The sequence below is a fragment of the Portunus trituberculatus genome, chromosome 47 (assembly GCF_017591435.1).
Source record: "Portunus trituberculatus isolate SZX2019 chromosome 47, ASM1759143v1, whole genome shotgun sequence".
In the NCBI taxonomy this organism is placed as follows: Eukaryota; Metazoa; Arthropoda; class Malacostraca; order Decapoda; family Portunidae; genus Portunus; species Portunus trituberculatus.
Genome location: NC_059301.1, coordinates 8108526 through 8127695, shown reverse-complemented (window position 1 = coordinate 8127695; position 19170 = coordinate 8108526). Strand labels below are relative to the sequence as shown.

The 19170-nt window shown below is 39.1% G+C and overlaps 1 protein-coding gene across 1 annotated transcript; it reads left to right on the top strand.

Moving 5' to 3' along the window:
* The first annotated feature begins 3235 nt into the window (after positions 1-3235).
* On the top strand, positions 3236-19011 carry LOC123498055 (cysteine-rich protein 1-like). Its single transcript, XM_045245145.1, has 3 exons — positions 3236-3398; positions 15352-15504; positions 17638-19011. The coding sequence occupies exons 1-3, from the start codon at positions 3359-3361 to the stop codon at positions 17673-17675; spliced, it is 231 nt and encodes a 76-aa protein (XP_045101080.1). The 5' UTR covers positions 3236-3358; the 3' UTR covers positions 17676-19011.
* The last annotated feature ends 159 nt before the right edge of the window (positions 19012-19170 follow it).

Below are 19170 nucleotides of genomic sequence, written 5' to 3'. Positions count from 1 at the left end.
ATTTGGGTGTGTCTCCTTTCACGTGTAGCCCCTGTTCACCTAGCAGTGAGTAGGTACGGGATGTAAATCGAGGAGTTGTGACCTTGTTGTCCCGGTGTGTGGTGTGTGCCTGGTCTCAGACCTATCCCAAGATCGGAAATAATGAGCTCTGAGCTCGTTCCGTAGGGTAACGTCTGGCTGTCTCGTCAGACGGCAGCAGATCAAACAGTGAAAGACACACACAAAGCATCCACTTGATTTTTAAGGTATTCACAGTTTATTGGTATTCTTTTTAGAAATCCTTGCTTTATTTAACTTCCTTCAACACACTTCATTTCTTGTTAATTTATCCATAAACAAAGAAAATCAAAACAACACTTCCGTGTGTTGTTGCTTTACTTGTTCCTGGTGGAGAGTGATCTGTGGTGGGTGGCGTCTGGGCGGCAGGTGTTGACGCGCCTGGCAGCGGAACCACGCATTGATTGTCTTTGTAAACCCTCTCATGGATGCCATGGATTTATTATTTTTTCGTGTAGTCATGCTCACTTGTACTTAAAGCTTCAGTGATCATTAAATCTGCTCTGCTCAGCGCCGTCTTTCATTAATGAAGTTCCCTGAGCTCCTGACTTGAAATTTGTTACGTTTCATGAGGCAGATTGTCAGTGGATGAGACGACTTAAGATTGAGGAAGTATCTGGAGGAGAGAGACATAACTGCACTAGTGTAACTGACCTGTGACCTTGACTGCCACGAGAGATACGTACGTACATAGGCAAGAGAAACAAACCCCATCAAGGTAACGGTGCTGTCAAGCACTCTCACATTTATATCTGTCAACCCTTTCACTGCGATATGTGCCCTAACTGTTCACATTAAAAGTACTGCACCAAATTGTTACAGCCTCCTCCAAGAGAATAAGATGTAAATCTCTCTCTCTCTCTCTCTCTCTCTCTCTCTCTCTCTCTCTCTCTCTCTCTTTACTTCTTGAAGAGTTGGTAGACTAAAAAGACGTGGAAAAGTGTAGGGTGGTATCATCAACGTATGAGTGAATACTATTTTAAATAGGATAAGATCATATATATATATATATATATATATATATATATATATATATATATATATATATATATATATATATATATATATATATAATGTATGTATATGTATTATTCAACTATGATTTTCTGAACCAAACTTCTATTCCTATGAACTCCTACGCTGATGATATCACCCTACAGTTCTCCACGTCTTTGCAGAGACGACCAACCCTTCAGGAAGTAAACAGATGACGCAGGGACGCCACAAAATGTCTGACTTCTGATCTCTAAAGTGTCTGATTAGGACAGAGAAAAATTAGTAACAACCTTCCAGACAACTATCCCCTCTTAATGACACTCAACTGTCTCCCCTTTCTACACTACATGTCCTCACTCTGTCCTTTACTTACAGACTAAACTGAAAACTTCACATCTCATCTCTTGCTAAAAACATCTTTCATGAATTCAGGAGTCTTGAGTCGTCTTCACTCGTTTTTACTCACCCCCATCTGTTCAGGGAGCCATGTCTACAATGTCATAGTGTCCCCTATTCAATTTTCGTTTTCTGTGGTAATCTTACTTTTCTAAGATGGAACACTTGTGTATTTTTGGCCATTGCTCTGTGTTAAAGCGCCGCATCAACAAAACCATGTAAAGTTGTGTTTAAGAACAATTCAGTGGTGAAGCTTTGGTGGTACAGGGAAGAAGGTGTGTGTGTTCCCCCATGAACCTCTAGCAACAATCATCTTAACTTCTACATATATACTTGGAAGAAAAAAAAATAATAATCTTCGCTTGACTTCTGACACCCAGCCAAAAATATGATTAACCACTTTTTTCTTCATCGTATCCTTCCTGAAAGGTACCTGATTACGACACTGCGAACACCGAGCATCATTATCGGTACTGAGTCACAGCAAGGTAGTAATGTGGGGCTGTATTTTTGGAGATTTAAATTTGCAGACTTTCATAGACTTTAATAAGAGTCTGTGAAAGTTGTGAATAATTGATACTGATCGATGTGTAGTTTGCCAACTTTTACCGTTGACTTTTTTGGGAAGAAGTTTGCTGTGGTCTGTATTATATGTATGTAGGCCTATGTGCATGATTATTCATGTAGAATCTGCACATAATTCTAGCTGTAACAAATTCACGAGATACAAAATACTACTCAAAAGACCTCGGCCTTAAATGATCTGCCGCTTCTCTTGTATTAACACTGCTTTAAAATGAATAATATAAGGCAAAATAAAAATGTTTCAAATGTTTCATTGGGAAATTCTGTGTTTTATTGGGATAGTGTTGCTGAGGGAGTTCTTACTATAGGATAAAAGTATATATACTTAGTGCGTTCCAAGTTCCATGTAAAGTTAGTAGTGTTTGATGGAAGCCCAGCCGGACCTGTGTGTTATGTAGTGAGGCAGTGAGGTGTGAGGGAAAGGCTGCGGTGGTGGTGTGATGGCCATGAAAACCTTGAGCTGCTTTCTCAAAACACTCAATTTTTAACCCTGTCAATACCATGACGTTTTTTCATATTCATTCTGCATTTGGCGACTTTATACAGCTTCAGAAACTTTTATGGGTGATTAAAATAGTGAAATCTATGTGCATTAATCTTCTGACCTCCAGAGACCCTTCCTAATGTAAATGAAATCGTCTAATCATACCCAGAACTCGTGGTAGAAATGCGTCCCAGTACTGAAGAGGTTAACATGTCCTGGTGAAAGTTGTTGGGAGTTTTCATAGGTCCCTCATCATTGTATTCATAGTTACGGGTTTTGAGGGGTGTCTTCATCATTGTATTCATAGTTCACCATGGATTCGACATCATTAATGAAGGGGAGGAAAAAAAGGATATGAGAACTTGACAACTCATCTCCATTTTATAAAATGCGTCATGGTACTGTAAAGGTTAATTGATACACGCTGTTGATAGAAGGGAAGTCAAAAGAAACTTCTTCTGCGGCAAGAAAAATGAAATACCAGTGTGGAAATAAGGGAAATTAAAATAGATGCGTAGTGAATGAAGTGATGATCTAATAGTAGTAGTGGTATTATTATTATTATTATTATTATTATTATTATTATTATTATTGTTATTGTTATTGTTATCATCATCATCATTATTGCTGTTATTCTTATTTTTATTCATATCTCCTGCTCTCTCTCTCTCTCTCTCTCTCTCTCTCTCTCTCTCTCTCTCTCTCTCTCTCTCTCTCTCTCAACCCACACACATTCATCCCCGCGCTCACACATACACTCCCCGCCACCGACACCGCACGCTTGCTCACTCGGTCGTCACTCTCTTCTCCCACCTCGTCCTCGCCTCCTGGTCTGCCACCATGCCTAACTGTCCCAAGTGCAACAAGCCGGTGTATTTCGGTAAGCTCCTGTCCTGTTACGTTCCCCTTGAGTTCATTCACTTCTTTCTCTGGTCTCAAGCTGCGTCCGTCACTTCCTTGGTTTTGCGGCTCTTTCAACTGTTCAGTTCAAGCTTATCTCTTCCTGGTATTGGCTAGAGTGTGTGTGTGTGTGTGTGTGTGTGTGTGTGTGTGTTTTGTTTTCTTTGGTGTTCCTGTTTTGTCATCAATCTTTTTTTTTTCTGTGTATCTTTATTTTTACGCTTTTAGTTGTGTTTTTCTCCCCTTGCTTGCCCGTCAGTCTTTGATCTGTTTGTATGTCTGTACGTTTATATGCTTATCTGCACACTCGTATCTACTTCCCCTTTGTTTCTCGGTGTGTCGTATTGTTTAGCTATTTTCGTTAACTTATACATGTTGGTGTCACTCTGTCTTTCCATCTAATCGTGTTTTTTTTTTTTTTTTTTTTCTTTGTGTGTTTTTTTTTTATCACTCTGTCACTCTGCATCATCATCTGTGTTTCTCCCGACCTTGTTTTATTATGTATCTTTTGTTATTCAAGTTGTCTTGTGTCTTTCTGTGGGCATTTTTATCTATAACTTTTTTTTTATTTTCTACTAGGTTTGTGATAATTCTGTCTCTATCTCAGACTGCAAGAGTTCTGAAGATAATATAGTTTGCATATGTCGTTGAACTGATAATCTCTCTCTCTCTCTCTCTCTCTCTCTCTCTCTCTCTCTCTCTCTCTCTCTCTCTCTCTCTCTCTCTCTCTCTCTCTCTCAGCTTCAGATTAATTCCTTACCTTCTATTTGCTTTCGAAAGACACAGCATAAATTTGATCACCTCCCTGTTAATCTCTCATCTTACTGTTGCTTTCAAAAGACACAGCGGTCGTTCAGTTACCTCCCTGTTATTCTGTAGGCTGTCATCAAATTTACACTTGATGATGACAGAAGAGTAAAGTAAGAGTATCCCGCTGCTAAACCTCTATTAGTTAACAGTGGAATGTTCTCTATAACACACGAAGACCCATGAGCTGTAGAGTTACGTTTATTTTATTTCTAGCATTGAGAGAGAGAGAGAGAGAGAGAGAGAGAGAGAGAGAGAGGATTATGGTTTGGTATTCTCAGGTATATACTCGTATTTCATGTCATCATTTCTGTTTATATAATGAGACACTGCGAGTAATGAAGTTATTTGCTGTTACGATGTGGTTAGTCATTCTCTTTTCCTCCTCCACCTTCTCCTCTTTCCCTGATCTCTTCTCTCCTCTCTTCTTTTCTTTCCTTCTTTGTTTTCTTGTTTTATTTTTATTTTTTCTCTTTTACACCAATTTTAAGAGTATATATATATATATATATATATATATATATATATATATATATATATATATATATATATATATATATATATATATATATATATATATATATATATATATATATATATATATATATATATATATATATATATATATATATATATATATATATATATATATATATATATATATATATATATATATATATATATATATATGTTATCTTTGTGAGTTATCTTTCTTCTTCTTCTTCTTCTTCTTCTTCTTCTTCTTCTTCTTCTTCTGTAGCAATGTTCTCTCTCTCTCTCTCTCTCTCTCTCTCTCTCTCTCTCTCTCTCTCTCTCTCTCTCTCTCTCTCTCTCTCTCTCTCTCTCTCTCTCTCTCTCTCTCTCTCAGTTGTTTGTATTGTAATGGTAAATCAGTCTCATTTTTTTCAGTATACATTAGCTTCACTAATCGAGAGAGAGAGAGAGAGAAAATCTTGAAATCCCTCTTATCATTGTGTTTACGCTCATCCGACTGTACTCTCTCTCTCTCTCTCTCTCTCTCTCTCTCTCTCTCTCTCTCTCTCTCTCTCTCTCGACGTAAATGCGAGTCGTATAATGTTTATCCAGAGAGGAGAGATAAAAGTTACTGCGTAGTAGTAGTAGTAGTAGTAGTAGTAGTAGTTGTTGTTGTTGTTGTTGTTGTTGTTGTTGTTGTCGTTGTTTTTTAGGGGTTTTCTTCTGTCGTCATCGTTTCTTTATAAAAAAAAATCACAAAAATCTTGTCATTGATACATAATGTTGCAAATAATGTGTGTGTGTGTGTGTGTGTGTGTGTGTGTGGGAGGGAGGGAAGAAGGGAGGGGTGTGGGGGAAAAGGGGGAGGAAGGGGCGTGCTTACCTTCGTGAAGTATGCAGGTGTGTGGCGACACAGGTGTTAAATTATTCACAGATGTGCACACATAGCAAGGTTACAACCAGTGTGTGTGTGTGTGTGTGTGTGTGTGTGTGTGTGTGTGTGTGTGTGTGTGTGTGTGCATACCTAACCCATATACGTGACTGCATGCATAGACACACACACACACACACACACACACACACACACACACACACACACACCAGGGAATGTTTGTTTACAGTCTCCTCTGTGTGTCTAGTGAACGGCCAATCATCGCGCAGCACACCCGAGCATCAGCCAATGAGAAGAACTTACCATTAATTACACATGAACATACCAACATATGCGTCAAATGTAATAGAGAGAGAGAGAGAGAGAGAGAGAGAGAGATTCCTCTTTTCTAACCCATTTTGTCTTCCTTCCATTCTTTCATTTACCTCTTCCTTTTTTTATTCTCCATCATCATTATATATGTCCTTTTTTTTATCTCTCATCTTTATCATTTCCTTATTTGTTCATTCAGTTATTTCTTTAACTTCGTTCCGTAATTAATTTGAAAAGTCTATACTGTTCGTACATTCTCTCTCTCTCTCTCTCTCTCTCTCTCTCTCTCTCTCTCTCTCTCTCTCTCTCTCTCTCTCTCTCTCTCTCTCTCTCTCTCATTGTATTTTTTTCCCCGTCATTCAAAATAACAAATCAACACAATCCATTTCAGGAAATTCCTAAGAGTACATGACGTCTTATCTCTAAGTTTCTTTCACTCATGTAGTGTTACCTTAATCTTATCACTTTATCAATCCTAAGTTCTTTTCATTTTTTCACCTTTATTCCGTTGAGTTCTTTACAATATGCTATACGCAGCTTCATGTTTTGTGTTGGTGTTTTTTTCTGTGCTATTTCATCTTGTTTATATTGTATCTTTTTCTTACTTCTATTTCGACTCGTATAATATCACCATTTGTTCATATTATGCTCATTTGTGGATACTAGCTGCTTTTTTGCACTTTTAATTATCTTGTGTTCTTTCTTTCTTCCTTTTCCTTCCATCGGTTTAGGTACGTTATGTTGATTTCTGTAACTTCTATATAGCTCTTTAAATTTCAGCTTTTTCTCATTTTCTTATTCTTTTTCTTTTCTTCTTGTTCTCCTTCTTCTTCTTCTTCTTCTTTTTCTTGTTCTTGTTCTTGTTCCCCTTCTTCTTCTTCTTCTTCTTCTTCTTCTTCTTCTTCTTCTTCTTCTTCTTCTTCTTCTTCTTCTTCTTCTTCCTGTGTAAGAATGGTATTAACAGTATTCAAATTACTTTTTTCTTTGTTTTGTTATGTTATAGTAATTTTTTCAAGTTTCTTTTTTGCTCTTCAAACTTCATCTTTTCTCCTTTTTTTTTTCATGTTTGTGTAAAAATGGTGTTCACAATATTCAACCTACTTATTTAACGGCTTTGTAACTGAAAATCCACTTGTTGCATCTTCTCTACCATTCATATTACAACTTAAGTACCTATGTACATATGCATTGATCCTTAGAAAATATCTGATTGACGTGTGTGTGTGTGTGTGTGTGTGTGTGTGTGTGTGTGTGTGTGTGTGTGTGTGTGTGATTATTACGTCGATAATATCTGGTATTTTTCATTCATTTCCTTCAACTCATTACGTTGTTTTCATTGCTCTATTAAGTTGACACAGTTCATCGATTTTTTTTTTAACTTGTTCTTTTTTCCCTCTTTTTGCATGTGTGTGTTGTTTTGTGGTTAATGTCTCAGTGTTTTTATTCATTTTCTTTTTATTTTCCAGTTAACACGTATGATCTTTAGACTCATCACCCTTTCGTCTTTTTTTTTATTTTTCATTGTTTTTTCTTGAGTTTGTTCTTAGATTAGATCATTCTACATAAGCTTATTCTCTTCCCTTTTCTGTTTATTTATTATTAGATTGATTATTTTTGTTTGCCTTTTTAATTTGTTTCTCTTCATTTTCTGCCTGTTAGAAAGTCTGTCTAAGAACGCAAGGGTGAAAAAAAAATGAAAGGAAATAAAACATCATGCCGGTCTGAGTAACAAACTGCAAAAGAAGAACCTGAAGAGTTGACCAAATTAGTTTCATGTCAACATAGTATAAAGTTACAGCGTCTTGCCTCGTGGCTGTCTGTGGAGCTCGAGTGGGAGGAGTGGATGGATGAAGAGTGAAGCCTGGCTGGTATTCGTCCTGTTTATTTGTCTATTTATTCATCAATCCATCTGTCTATTTGTCCTTACATCAATCTATTTGTCTGTTTGTCTATCGATCTATCTAGCCACATATTTATACTTCCATCTATCTATCTATCTATCTATCTCCTGTTGTGTCGTTCACTGAAGTCGCAAAAAATCATATGAAAACTATGAAGAAAAGGAAAGGAAATGAACGATTATCAATCCAACATATCAATAGAAAAAAAAAAAAAACGCAAACTGAGGAATAGATTTTGACGTCCTAATATTTTACGTCTACTTCGCTTAATTTGATTCGCTGCATGGTGTTGTGAAGACTTTCGAGAAATTAATGTAAAGTATGAGTATGTTCAAAGAAATATAGAAAAGTTATGAGAAATAAAAATAAAGACCTAAGGATTGGACAAAGGCACGAGAGAAAAGTTTATTTATTATAGAGGAGATCTTACATCAACATTACTGGTATTCACATGGAGGTGGATGTGAACGAGGTCAATCATGGGTGTGTGGAACTAACTCTTCATGCGTGACGTCACACTGCAGCTGTGACTTAATTTCTAGTCTTTATTATAAAACTATAAACTGCGGTAAACATAAGACATAGAAAAAATCGAAAAATTATAGGTAGCAAGATAGGTGTGTGTGTGTGTGTGTGTGTGTGTGTGTGTGTGTGTGTGCGTGCGTGCGTGTGTGTGTGCTTCTGCTTTCATGCCTGCTTGCCTGGATAGACACTCCCGCATCACTTATTAATTCTTCATTCGGCTCACTGGCTTCGTGACCTTAATAAGAAAGCAGAACACTAATGATACGTGAGAGTGCTGAATTTTCGTAGCCTTTATAAATTTACATATTTAAATCTCACCAAAATGAGCAAGCTATTCTCATAAACAAAAATAATTAGACAAAATATCCACATCAGCTTATCAGTGCCAATCTTATCGCATTCAATTATTCGACGCTATCACATTCTTTATCAAAGTGGCTGCAAGGAGGAGGAGGGTAGGAGGAGAGAGAATAAAGGACTGATAGATGAAGTGTTTTGTGAGGCAAGTGAGCGGTGGACCAAAAAGGGAAGCCGTAAAAGAGAAATGAGCTTGCAAGAGAACGAACACAGAAAATATGAAAAAAAGATGATAGATAAAGGCATGGAAAGAAAGATAATGTGTTGGAACTAAATAACTAAATAAGAGACAGGAGTAAGTGATTGTATAAGAAGAGAAAATTTGAGATGGAGGAACAGACGATCACATGGTAAGAGTATGATGACTTGGCAATGTGAAGGCGTACAGAACTGGTATCTTTTACATACATTAGAGGAATGTGAGACGAAACCGTTAATGGTGTATGGTAGAGACACGTAGAGAAATAAGAAGGAAAATATGATGTTAGCCCCTTCAGTACTGGGACGCATTTTGATCAAGAGTTTTGGTTATAGTTAGACGGTTTTATTGACATTAGGAAGGGTTTGTCGAGGTCAGAAGATTAATGGCCACAGTGTTCACTATTCTATTCCCCACATAAGTTTCTGAAACTATAAAATCACCAAATGGTAAGCAGAATGAATATGAAAACGTGACATGGCACTGAAGAGGTTAAGCTGATAAGTAAATGAGATCTTCTATATGAGAAAGGTGAAGTGTTAATGAGTAAATGAGGGAGAGATGTGTATAGGTGTGAGGACGGTAGAGGGAAGCGATGACTAAGGTGCAAAAAAAAACTACAGTGATAACCGAAGTATGAAAAGGATGAAGAGTGAGAAAGGTAATTGTAGCGGCGGATGGGAGAGTACAGGTGAAGGGCATCAAGGTGTGCAGGGTTCGGTGTACAGGTAAGGCGACAACAGGTGGGTGAAGAGGTGAGGTACAGGGAAAGTGGTATAGTGACTGTTGCTGTTCCTTATAAGAATGTTTGGGTGTTGAGCAAGTGATGATCTCAGAGAGGAGGTATGAGCAAACTGACCTCCTCCTTCTCCTCCTCCTCCTCCTCCTCCTCCTCCTCCTCCTCCTCCTCCTCCTCCTCCTCCTCCTCTTCTTCTTCTTCTTCTTCTTCTTCTTCTTCTTCTTCTTCTTCTTCTTCTTCTTCTTCTTCTTCTTCTTCTTCTTCTTCTTCTTCTTCTTCTTCTTCTTCTTCTTCCTTCTGACCGTCTGCCGGGCTAGAAGCTAATCTTTTAACTGGTAGGATACATTAATGACTTGAACGGGTTCTCCTAATGATGCAAATTAGTAGTAGTAGTAGTAGTAGTAGAGTAGTAGGAGTAGTAGTGGTAGTAGTAGTAGTAGTAGTATATCCGTAGTGTGTGTGTGTGTGTGTGTGTGTGTGTGTGTGTGTGTGTGTGTGTGTGTTTTGATGACATGCGTATTTCACTTTGTATATATGTAAAGGAGGGACTTTGAGGTGGCTACAATAGAGTGTCATGATGGATCTCTCTCTCTCTCTCTCTCTCTCTCTCTCTCTCTCTCTCTCTCTCTCTCTCTCTCTCTCTCTCTCTCTCTCTCTCTCTCTCTCTCTCTCTCTCTCTCTCTCTCTCTCTCTCTCTCTCTCTCTCTCTCTCTCAGGCCAGTCAACTCTGCACTCTAACCTTCGTCCTCCTTAGCATGCTTGAGGTACAGGGAGAGAGAGAGAGAGAGAGAGAGAGAGAGAGAGAGAGAGAGAGAGAGAGAGAGAGAGAAAGAAAATCGTAACAACTTCTCCTCCTTGTTTTGTCTTCACCTGGAAACGAAAGAGCAAACTCACTTGTATTTATGTACCTTTCTTTACTTGTCGTAGTCTTCTGTGTGTGTGTGTGTGTGTGTGTGTGTGTGTGTGTGTGTGTGTGTGTTTAAATTCCTCATTCATACAGTGCAAAAAATAGCGTGCCTCATCTTTTTTTCGTCTCTCTCTCTCTCTCTCTCTCTCTCTCTCTCATCTTCCGTGCATCATTTTCTGCCTCGTCATGCAACTCTCGTGACCTAATCTTCAGGTGAGTAATACATCCTTAGCGGTGGAGGAGGTGAAGTCATGATGGCCCTCACGCAACTTCAAGTATACTGCCTTGACCTCTCTCTCTCTCTCTCTCTCTCTCTCTCTCTCTCTCTCTCTCTCTCTCTCTCTCTCTCTCTCTCTCTCTCTCTCTCTCGTAATTACTTTCGCTATTTTTGTCTTCATTAAGTGTTGTTTATCTATTATCGTTACAACCTTTTACGTAACAGTTAATAGAAGGACGTTGTTCTGTCTCTTGTCTCTTCTCACTTTCGTTCACTTCACTCGCCAAATGCGCAGCACAGTGTTCTGAAAGGTGGTGTTCCTCAAAGCACCCTTCAAAACATCGGGCGTTCAAGGAGCCGTAGCATTTTGATAGCTAAACCTAAGAATATTTAACCTTTTCAGGATTGTGTATGATTAGACTATTCTGTTGACATTAGGAAGGGTGTATGGAGGTTAGAAGATTAATGGCCAGAGTCTTCACCAGTTTAATCCCCACGTAAGTTTCTGAAGCTGCATAAAATCACCAAATAGTAAGCAGAATAAATATGAAATCGCGTCATGGTACTGAAGAGGTTAAATATCTTATGTCTATATTGCATTAAGGAAAATTATGTCATGTTCCCTCAATGGATAAACATAGGAGACTTTTTTTCTTATCTTTCAATACCAAATGTTTGAATTCTTAAGACAACATATTCTAAACTTAATGTCAGAAAGAAAGAAAAAAGAAGAAAATGTATCTCCCAGTAATTCCATTTAGGGTGTGCATCTTTATTTAATGAGGGGGAAAGGGAGGAGGGAGTCGCGAGGCTGCATGACACACACACACACACACACACACACACACACACACACACACACACACACACACACACACACACACACACACACACACACACACCTCCATCCTTGCCTCCTTGCATGCCCACCTCTCACACTTTCTCCATTCCTCTCTCCCTTCTTATTTCCATCCACCATTTCCATCCCTTATATTCCCCTCCCTATATTAATCCTCCTTCCTTGCCTAGCCTTCTCCCAATCAACCCCCTCGTCTCCCTCCGCAACCCACTTCCAGCACGTATCTCACTGCAACACTGATATCCACTCACTATATTCACCACTTACTCACTCACACCCTCCCGGACTCTCTCCATACCTTCACCATCCCCGTCTCCTCCTCCCTCACCACCCAGCCTTATACCTCCCTGCCTGCATGCCTGCCTACCCGTTCTTGGCCTGCACGCGAGGGGGTTAGTGCCCGCTTGACATTGGGAAGGTGGCGGCGGGAGGCTGCGGGAAGGAGGACGTGTTGTGCATCAGGTTGTGGTTTTAGGAGGCCTGCTGGTGACGCGGGCCTTGTTAGTTGAGGGATGATTAAGTACTTGGGATTCGGGTAGCAGTGGTGGTGGTAATGATGGTGGTTGTGTTGGAAGTAGTATTAGTTGTTGTTTGTTGCTGGTTTTGTTATGATGGCTGGGGTTGTGATAGTAGTAGTAATAAGGTTAGTAGTAGTAGAGGCAGTAGTGGTAGTAGTAGTAGTAGTAGTAGTAGTAGTAGTGGTAGTAGTAGAAGGATGAGGTCAGGCACACACACAGAGAGAGAGAGAGAGAGAGAGAGAGAGAGAGAGAGAGAGAGAGAGCATGGTGCACCGTTACCCACGACTCGTTTCATCTTTCATTCCAAAGTTCTTGAAGCAAATATTTCAGGTTCGCACAGTTATAAGAGAAACCTTTGACATCTGCTAACAAAGACGCCTGCTGTGGTGCCCTGTGTTCCTTGCCTGACTCTAACTCTCTTTACTCTCTTGCTTTTCGAGAACTTCATTTCGAGGGACTTTTTTTTAATCAATTATATGTCCTAGACTGGTTTATCGGGAACGTAAAACAGAATACATAAAGATTAAAGGGAATAAGTTTTGTTGTTATTTTTTCCCGTTGCTGTATGATGTAGGTTTATAGCGGGAAGAGGCGGTCACTGTTAGGTTGAGAGAGGAATGGTTCAGGTGTGGTGCAAGTGGACAGACAATAGATAAATATATAGGGTTAGTTCTTCTACAGCTATGGTCAACCTTTGCAAACATTCCGTACTCTATAAGAACTGCCTACATGAATACACACAAAGAGGATACATTTTTCATCTCTTCCTCTTTCCCTGACACAGAATGATTTAATGAACTAGGTAGTACAAAAATGTGTCTTAGATAAAAGCTCTGGGTGATCATAGGGAAAAAGAAAAAAAAGATTATTGGTGATTATAGAGAGAAAAAAATTTGTTATTGGTGAATGTAAGGGAAAAGATTCTTATTAGTGAATATAGGAGGAAAATATTGTTATTGGTGATTGTAAGGGGAAAAGACTCTTATTTTTATTATAGGAGGAAAAAGATTGTTATTGGTGATTGTAAGGGGATTGAGATCGTGACTGGTAATTGTAGGGGCCAGTCCTCAAATCTGTTGCTGTTTAATCTTTTGACTGATGTGGTTTATCGTGTTCTGTAGACGGTCTGGTGTGAGTGTTGGTAATATTCCGCAAATTAAGAAACAATCGAGTAATTTAAGCCTTTTTTAGTGTATACCTTTTCAGTCTGTCTTGGCTCCTCTAGGGATGTCCATATGGAATAGCAAAGATACGCCAATTAGTAGTTAAAGAGTTGAAGAAAATTATACACATGTTGGTTTTGTCATTTCATTGCAATTCGATCACTTCAGGATTTTGTGATGTTAGTAAATAGTGTGTGTTTCCAGATCACATTGTGACTCTCAGGTGGTGGAGCTTGTAGTGTATGCCCTCAGTGAATACGTGGCGACCAGCTGTATCTATATCATTATCTTTTATTCAGCTCAGTATTTCATTATCGTAAAACTCCCTTCTCACTACTTTTCGTTTCATATTTTTCTTTTTGTAATTTTTAAGCTTTTCTTTCTCTTTGTTTCAGTATAAGTATAGTAATTCTGTAGATTTTTCCTTTCATGTGTCAGCTGAGGTGTGGTATTAGTTAGTGTGTCACCCATATATTAAATTAGATATTCAGTTAATTGATCATTCATCATGTCTATGAATCAATCACTTAATCAGTCAATCTGTCACTCCGTTAGCTTGGCAGTACATTATAGTCACGCTACCTTACAGTCATACTCAAGTGTGTGTGTGTGTGTGTGTGTGTGTGTGTGTGTGTGTGTGTGTGTGTGTGTGTGTGTGTGTGTGTGTGTGTGTGTGTGTGTACTTGCTATACACGAACATATATTTTTTTCTTTGTAGATAGAGAAATAAGAAAGAATATTGGAATGCATGGAGAGAAAAGGAATATTGTTCTTCATATACTATTCTTCCTTCGATCTCTAGACACGAAATTCACTGGACTTATTGACAAATATATACCAAATGAGCGTGTGTACGTACAGTTGAGAAAACTAGCTTTGTACGAGCCTGAGTGATGAAAACGTAAAACTATGTGTGTGTCTTAGAGTTCTGTTTATCTGAGAATTTACACTTTCCTTTTGCTGTCAAAATAGTTGATCAGTTTTCTTCCTTTTTTTACTCATACATTACTTATACAAAGTTAGACTCTTCCTAATAGTACAAATCATCACCGTATGATTTCCAGGCAAGTCTCACAACTCTCTCTCTCTCTCTCTCTCTCTCTCTCTCTCTCTCTCTCTCTCTCTCTCCCCAAGAGTCAAAAGTTGGTCGCTCGTGTTGTGTTATGGTGCCTATTTATAGCTGTCTTTATCTCAGTCTGGACGGAAAAATAGCCACAAAGCATCCTGTCGAGAGAGGCCCCTGTGTTGTGATATGTGGGCAGATAACGGTGTACTGTAATAGTAGTAGTAGTAGTAGTAGTAGTAGTAGTAGTAATAGTAGTAGTAGTAGTAGTGGTGGTGGTGGTGGTGGTGGCTGTATAATATGATGACGACTAAAGTTAAGAATGCATCGGAGGTGTGAACATGCATAACTTTTAGCACACACACACACACACACACACACATCCTTACTACAAAAACAAATTATATTTTCCTACGAGCATTTTTTTTTTTTTTCATTTTTATGTTCTGTAACTTTCAGGCGATGTACATTTTCATCATGTATCAGACAATGTTCACATCATTTACAGTTTGAAGTAGTAGTAGTAGTAGTAGTAGTAGTAGTAGTAGTAGTAGTAGTAGTAGTAGTAGTTCTTGATGTTATTTTTGTTGTTGCTGTTGTTGTTGTTGCTGGTGATGTTGTTGTGGTCCTTTTTTTTTTTTTTTTTTCTCCTCCTTCTCCTTGTGTGTGTGTGTGTGTGTGTGTGTGTGTGTGTGTGTGTGTGTGTGTGTGTGTGTGTGTGTGTGTGTGTGTGTGTGTGTGTGTGTGTGTTCTGTGTCTCTCTCTCTCTCTCTCTCTCTCTCTCTCTCTCTCTCTCTCTCTCTCTCTCTCTCTCTCTCTCTCTCTCTCTCTCTCTCTCTCTCTCTCTCTCTCTCTCTCTCTCTCTCTCTCTCTCTCTCTCTGTGTGTGTGTGTGTGTGTGTGTAGAAAAGCATACGTGAGAAACCGTCTGATCATCTCTCTGGTCTTGCAAATTACTCCTTACGAGAGACCAGAACGCTTCACACACTACTTCTTCACAGCCGAGCGCAAGACCTCTCTGGGGAAGGACTGGCACTCGGGCTGTCTGCGCTGTGAGAAATGCAACAAGACCCTCACTCCCGGGGGCCACTCAGAGCACGAAGGCAAGCCCTACTGCAACAACCCCTGCTACAGCGCCCTCTTCGGACCCGGCGGTGAGGCTATTACATTCATAACCCACTTCTTTTCTTCCTCCTCCTACACGTCTTTTCCTGTGTATTGTCTTCTTTATCTTCTTTTCTTTTCATCCACTCCTTCTCGTTTCTTCTTTTTTCCAACAATGAAACAAATTACGAGTGTATTTAAAGGGTTATTCGTCATTTTCTTCTTTTTTTTCTTTTTCTTGTCATATTCTCGTTTTTTCCAGTTTTTATTTCGTTCTTTCTTTACATAAACTACTTATCGTTTCTATTTTCTCTGTAGCATTGAAACCACGTATGTTTATAAGAGCATCCATCGTTTTCTTCTTTTTCTTTTCTAATTCCTCGCTTTTTTTCCGGTTTTTGGGTTTTTTTCGTTCTTTACCTATAGTACTTATCGTTTCTACTTTCTTTACAGCAACAAAACAAAGTATATTTATAAGATTTTCCATCGTTTTCTTCTTTTCTTTCTTTTTTTTCTTTATATATACTACTTATTGTTTTCACTTAGTCTCCAGCAATAGAAAAAGCATGAAATCATCCATCATTTTCTTATCCTAGTATTCCAGATCACCTAGTACTTGGCTCTACCTTCTCCATCACCTATAATTGCGACTACTGTCCAACCAGCCACTCATCGTCCTTCTATTCCCCCTCCGCTACTCTTCTTCCTCATCCTATTCCTTTTCATTGCCGTCTACATCACCCTCGCTACACATTCTCTACATCCACGTGTTTCCCTCATACTTCATCTAGGGTATTTCCACAACCTTCTGACCTATGCGCTATACATATTTTAGATGGCTTATCGAGAAGTAAATGTCATTTGTTATCATCAGTCGGGTAATACTGTTGACATTTGTAGATTCCGAAAGCAACGTAGTTTCTTTAAAGGCAGCTGATACTGAGACGCATTTTTACCATGATTGTCGGGTATAGTTAGACGATTTTATTCGTATTAGGAAGAGTATATGGAGGTCAAAAGATTAATTAATGGCCAGAGTCTTTACTATTTTAATCCCCCACATAAGCTTCTGAAGAAGTATAGAATCGCTAGATAGTAACGAGAATAAATATGAAAACGCGGCTTGATACTGAAGGAATTAAAAACATGTGGTACTTCTAGCTTATCTGTTCATGAAGGTTTGTTTGCTTGCTGTTGCTTTGGGTGTGTTTTAGGGCAGGACAGGAATGTAGCGAATGAAGGGAGGAGTGAGGCTGGGAGAGAAAACGATGAAAAGAAAGGGGGAGGAGTAAAATAGGAAGATTAAGTGGGGAGAAGCATCTGTGGAGGAGAAAAAAATAAAAAATAAAAGCAACCAAGAATAATTGTAGAGCATGATACGTGTAAGGGGTAGAAGAGCATCTGAAGGAAGAAAATCAGATAAATTAAAAAGAATAAGAAGAGAGAGAACATGTAGTGTGTAGTGGAGGAGGAAGAGAAGGAGGAGGAGGAGGAACATACGGGTTAACTATTTCATCACTTTCCTTGGTATTAGCATGTCAGTTGCCGCGCGATCATGCACACTCTCACCTCACACACTTATCTCATAACTATTAGGCCGATCTTTCACTTCTCTCAAATCAAAGGGTTCTAGTTGAAACGACACGTGTTTCTAAGAATGTTTTTACGGCTCCAGAAACAGATTAAAGAGATGTCTACGTTATCAAAAGGTTAGAAAGTGTTGAGAACGTTCCTAATCATCTCTGTGGCCTTTCAAAGATAGTCGTGGTAAGAGAGCAAAGCGTTTCTCTCATATCACACACTCCTATCATCACTATTTCAACTCTCGCATACGTTCTCTGCCAGCTGTAACTTTTTAAAACACACACACACACACACACACACACACACACACACACACACACACACACACACACACACACACACACACACACACACACACACACATTCTTAGTGCTCATAATATCTAATATCTCCTACGTGAAGACTATCCTTTACTACTATTCCAATTATAGTTATTTGTGCTACATGAAAACTGTCTCTTACTGTTCTACTAATTCTTCCAAAAACTAACATCTCTACTATTCTACTTTTTTTTTCTTTTAGTTTGTCGTGCATATTGATAACTCCCTCGTACATAAATGGCATAACGCTCACTACCCTAACTCCTCGTGACGCTGCAGGTTACGGCCGTGGTGGCGCCGAGAGCTTCAAGTACTAGGAGGTGCAGGCGACGAGTGGCTGGTGGCTGACGGGCGTCGTGGCTTGGTAATCAGAAGACGGAGGGCAAGGAAGAAGTATTCCGATCGTCATCACCACCACCGCTACCTCCTCCACCATCGCTATAGCACCGTATGAGTTTGCGTTTCACCTTTCGTATTGTATCTTGTGCACAACGTTTTGATAAAGTAGTTAACGTTTGTCAATTGAACTTTAGTTTAAAGTTGTGTATTGTATTGTTTCCCCGAAGGTTTGGTGTTGTGATGGAAACTTGTACTTGTAGTTGTGTAGAGTAACTTATCAAAGTCATGGCTAATTAATGAATAACCTACCGCCCGACATTTCTCCTACATCACCATTTCCTCCCCAGACAAACCCCAGACTGATCCCCTCTTAGATGTTTTTTCCTCCCCATCCAGATAAATCCTTGGCCTCCTTAACTAAATCATTACCTTCCTTACTTGGACGATTATCAACAATACTTTCGCTCGGTGTTTTGTCATCATAATACAGTGCTGTCAAACAATCTAAATCTGTCAGTGGGAAAAATGTGTAAGTGAATATTACTCTGCCTCATCCCAGTCACTTTCCTTTACTCCTCTGCTGAACACCTCACTCTCTCTGACCTTAATAGTGTTTGTATTTGCATCTTTATACAGTTCTTTTTAACATAACTAAGCATTCCGCCTTGACTAGAAAACTATACATTTAAAACATATAGTAGAAAAATAGAGCTTCAGTAAGGTATACTTCTACCATTATAAACCCACAAATGGACATGGGAGTGAGGGCAAGCAAGCGCCAAGCACAGGAGAGGTGAGGGTGGCAGGCTACTCGACCATTGGCAGTGACTGTGTATCTGTAGTGTGCTGGCTTAAGAGTACTATTTTGAGTAGTAGTGTAATGTTCACAGTATGAGGGTGTAATGAAGTAGTACAATATATCCTGTAGCATTAGAATGTATCATAAAGTAACGGTATATCATATGACGTAAGGTTGCATCACTAATGTTAAAGTAAAGCCTGAACTTTTTCTCTTATTTCGCAGTAGTGTATTGTTAACTTAGTAACGGGACCATACATTAGCGTTCAGCTGACTAACATTGTACTGTAGGTCAACATCGACACAATAATGTTTGCTGTGTACCCTTACGTGACAACGAAAGCAGACGTCGTGCCTTACAATTAATGCCTCACAAAATACCGTGCAAACGCTGCACGACCTCGCAGTGTTTGCACAGTGTTGCGAGCATTGTGTTGTACGGCTAAACGTTCTTCCTTCGCTAAACGTTAAGGTGTGGAGTGTTAGTTTGCAATATACTGCCTGCATACTTGTGACTGATTCTTTGCTTCCCCTGTGTGTGTGTGTGTGTGTGTGTGTGTGTGTGTGTGTGTGTGTGTGTGTGTGTGTGTGTGTGTGTGTGTGTGTGTGTGTGTGTGTGTGTGTGTGTGTGTGTGTGTGTGTGTGTGTGTGTGCGTGTGTGTGTGTGTGTGTTT

Excerpts from the sequence above, each read along its gene's own strand:
- LOC123498055 (XM_045245145.1), top strand. The coding sequence starts at position 3,359 with ATGCCTAACTGTCCCAAGTGCAACAAGCCGGTGTATTTCG. Across the intron at positions 3,399-15,351 it reads CAACAAGCCGGTGTATTTCG|CCGAGCGCAAGACCTCTCTG; the intron begins GTAAGCTCCTGT and ends ACTTCTTCACAG. Across the intron at positions 15,505-17,637 it reads CGCCCTCTTCGGACCCGGCG|GTTACGGCCGTGGTGGCGCC; the intron begins GTGAGGCTATTA and ends GTGACGCTGCAG.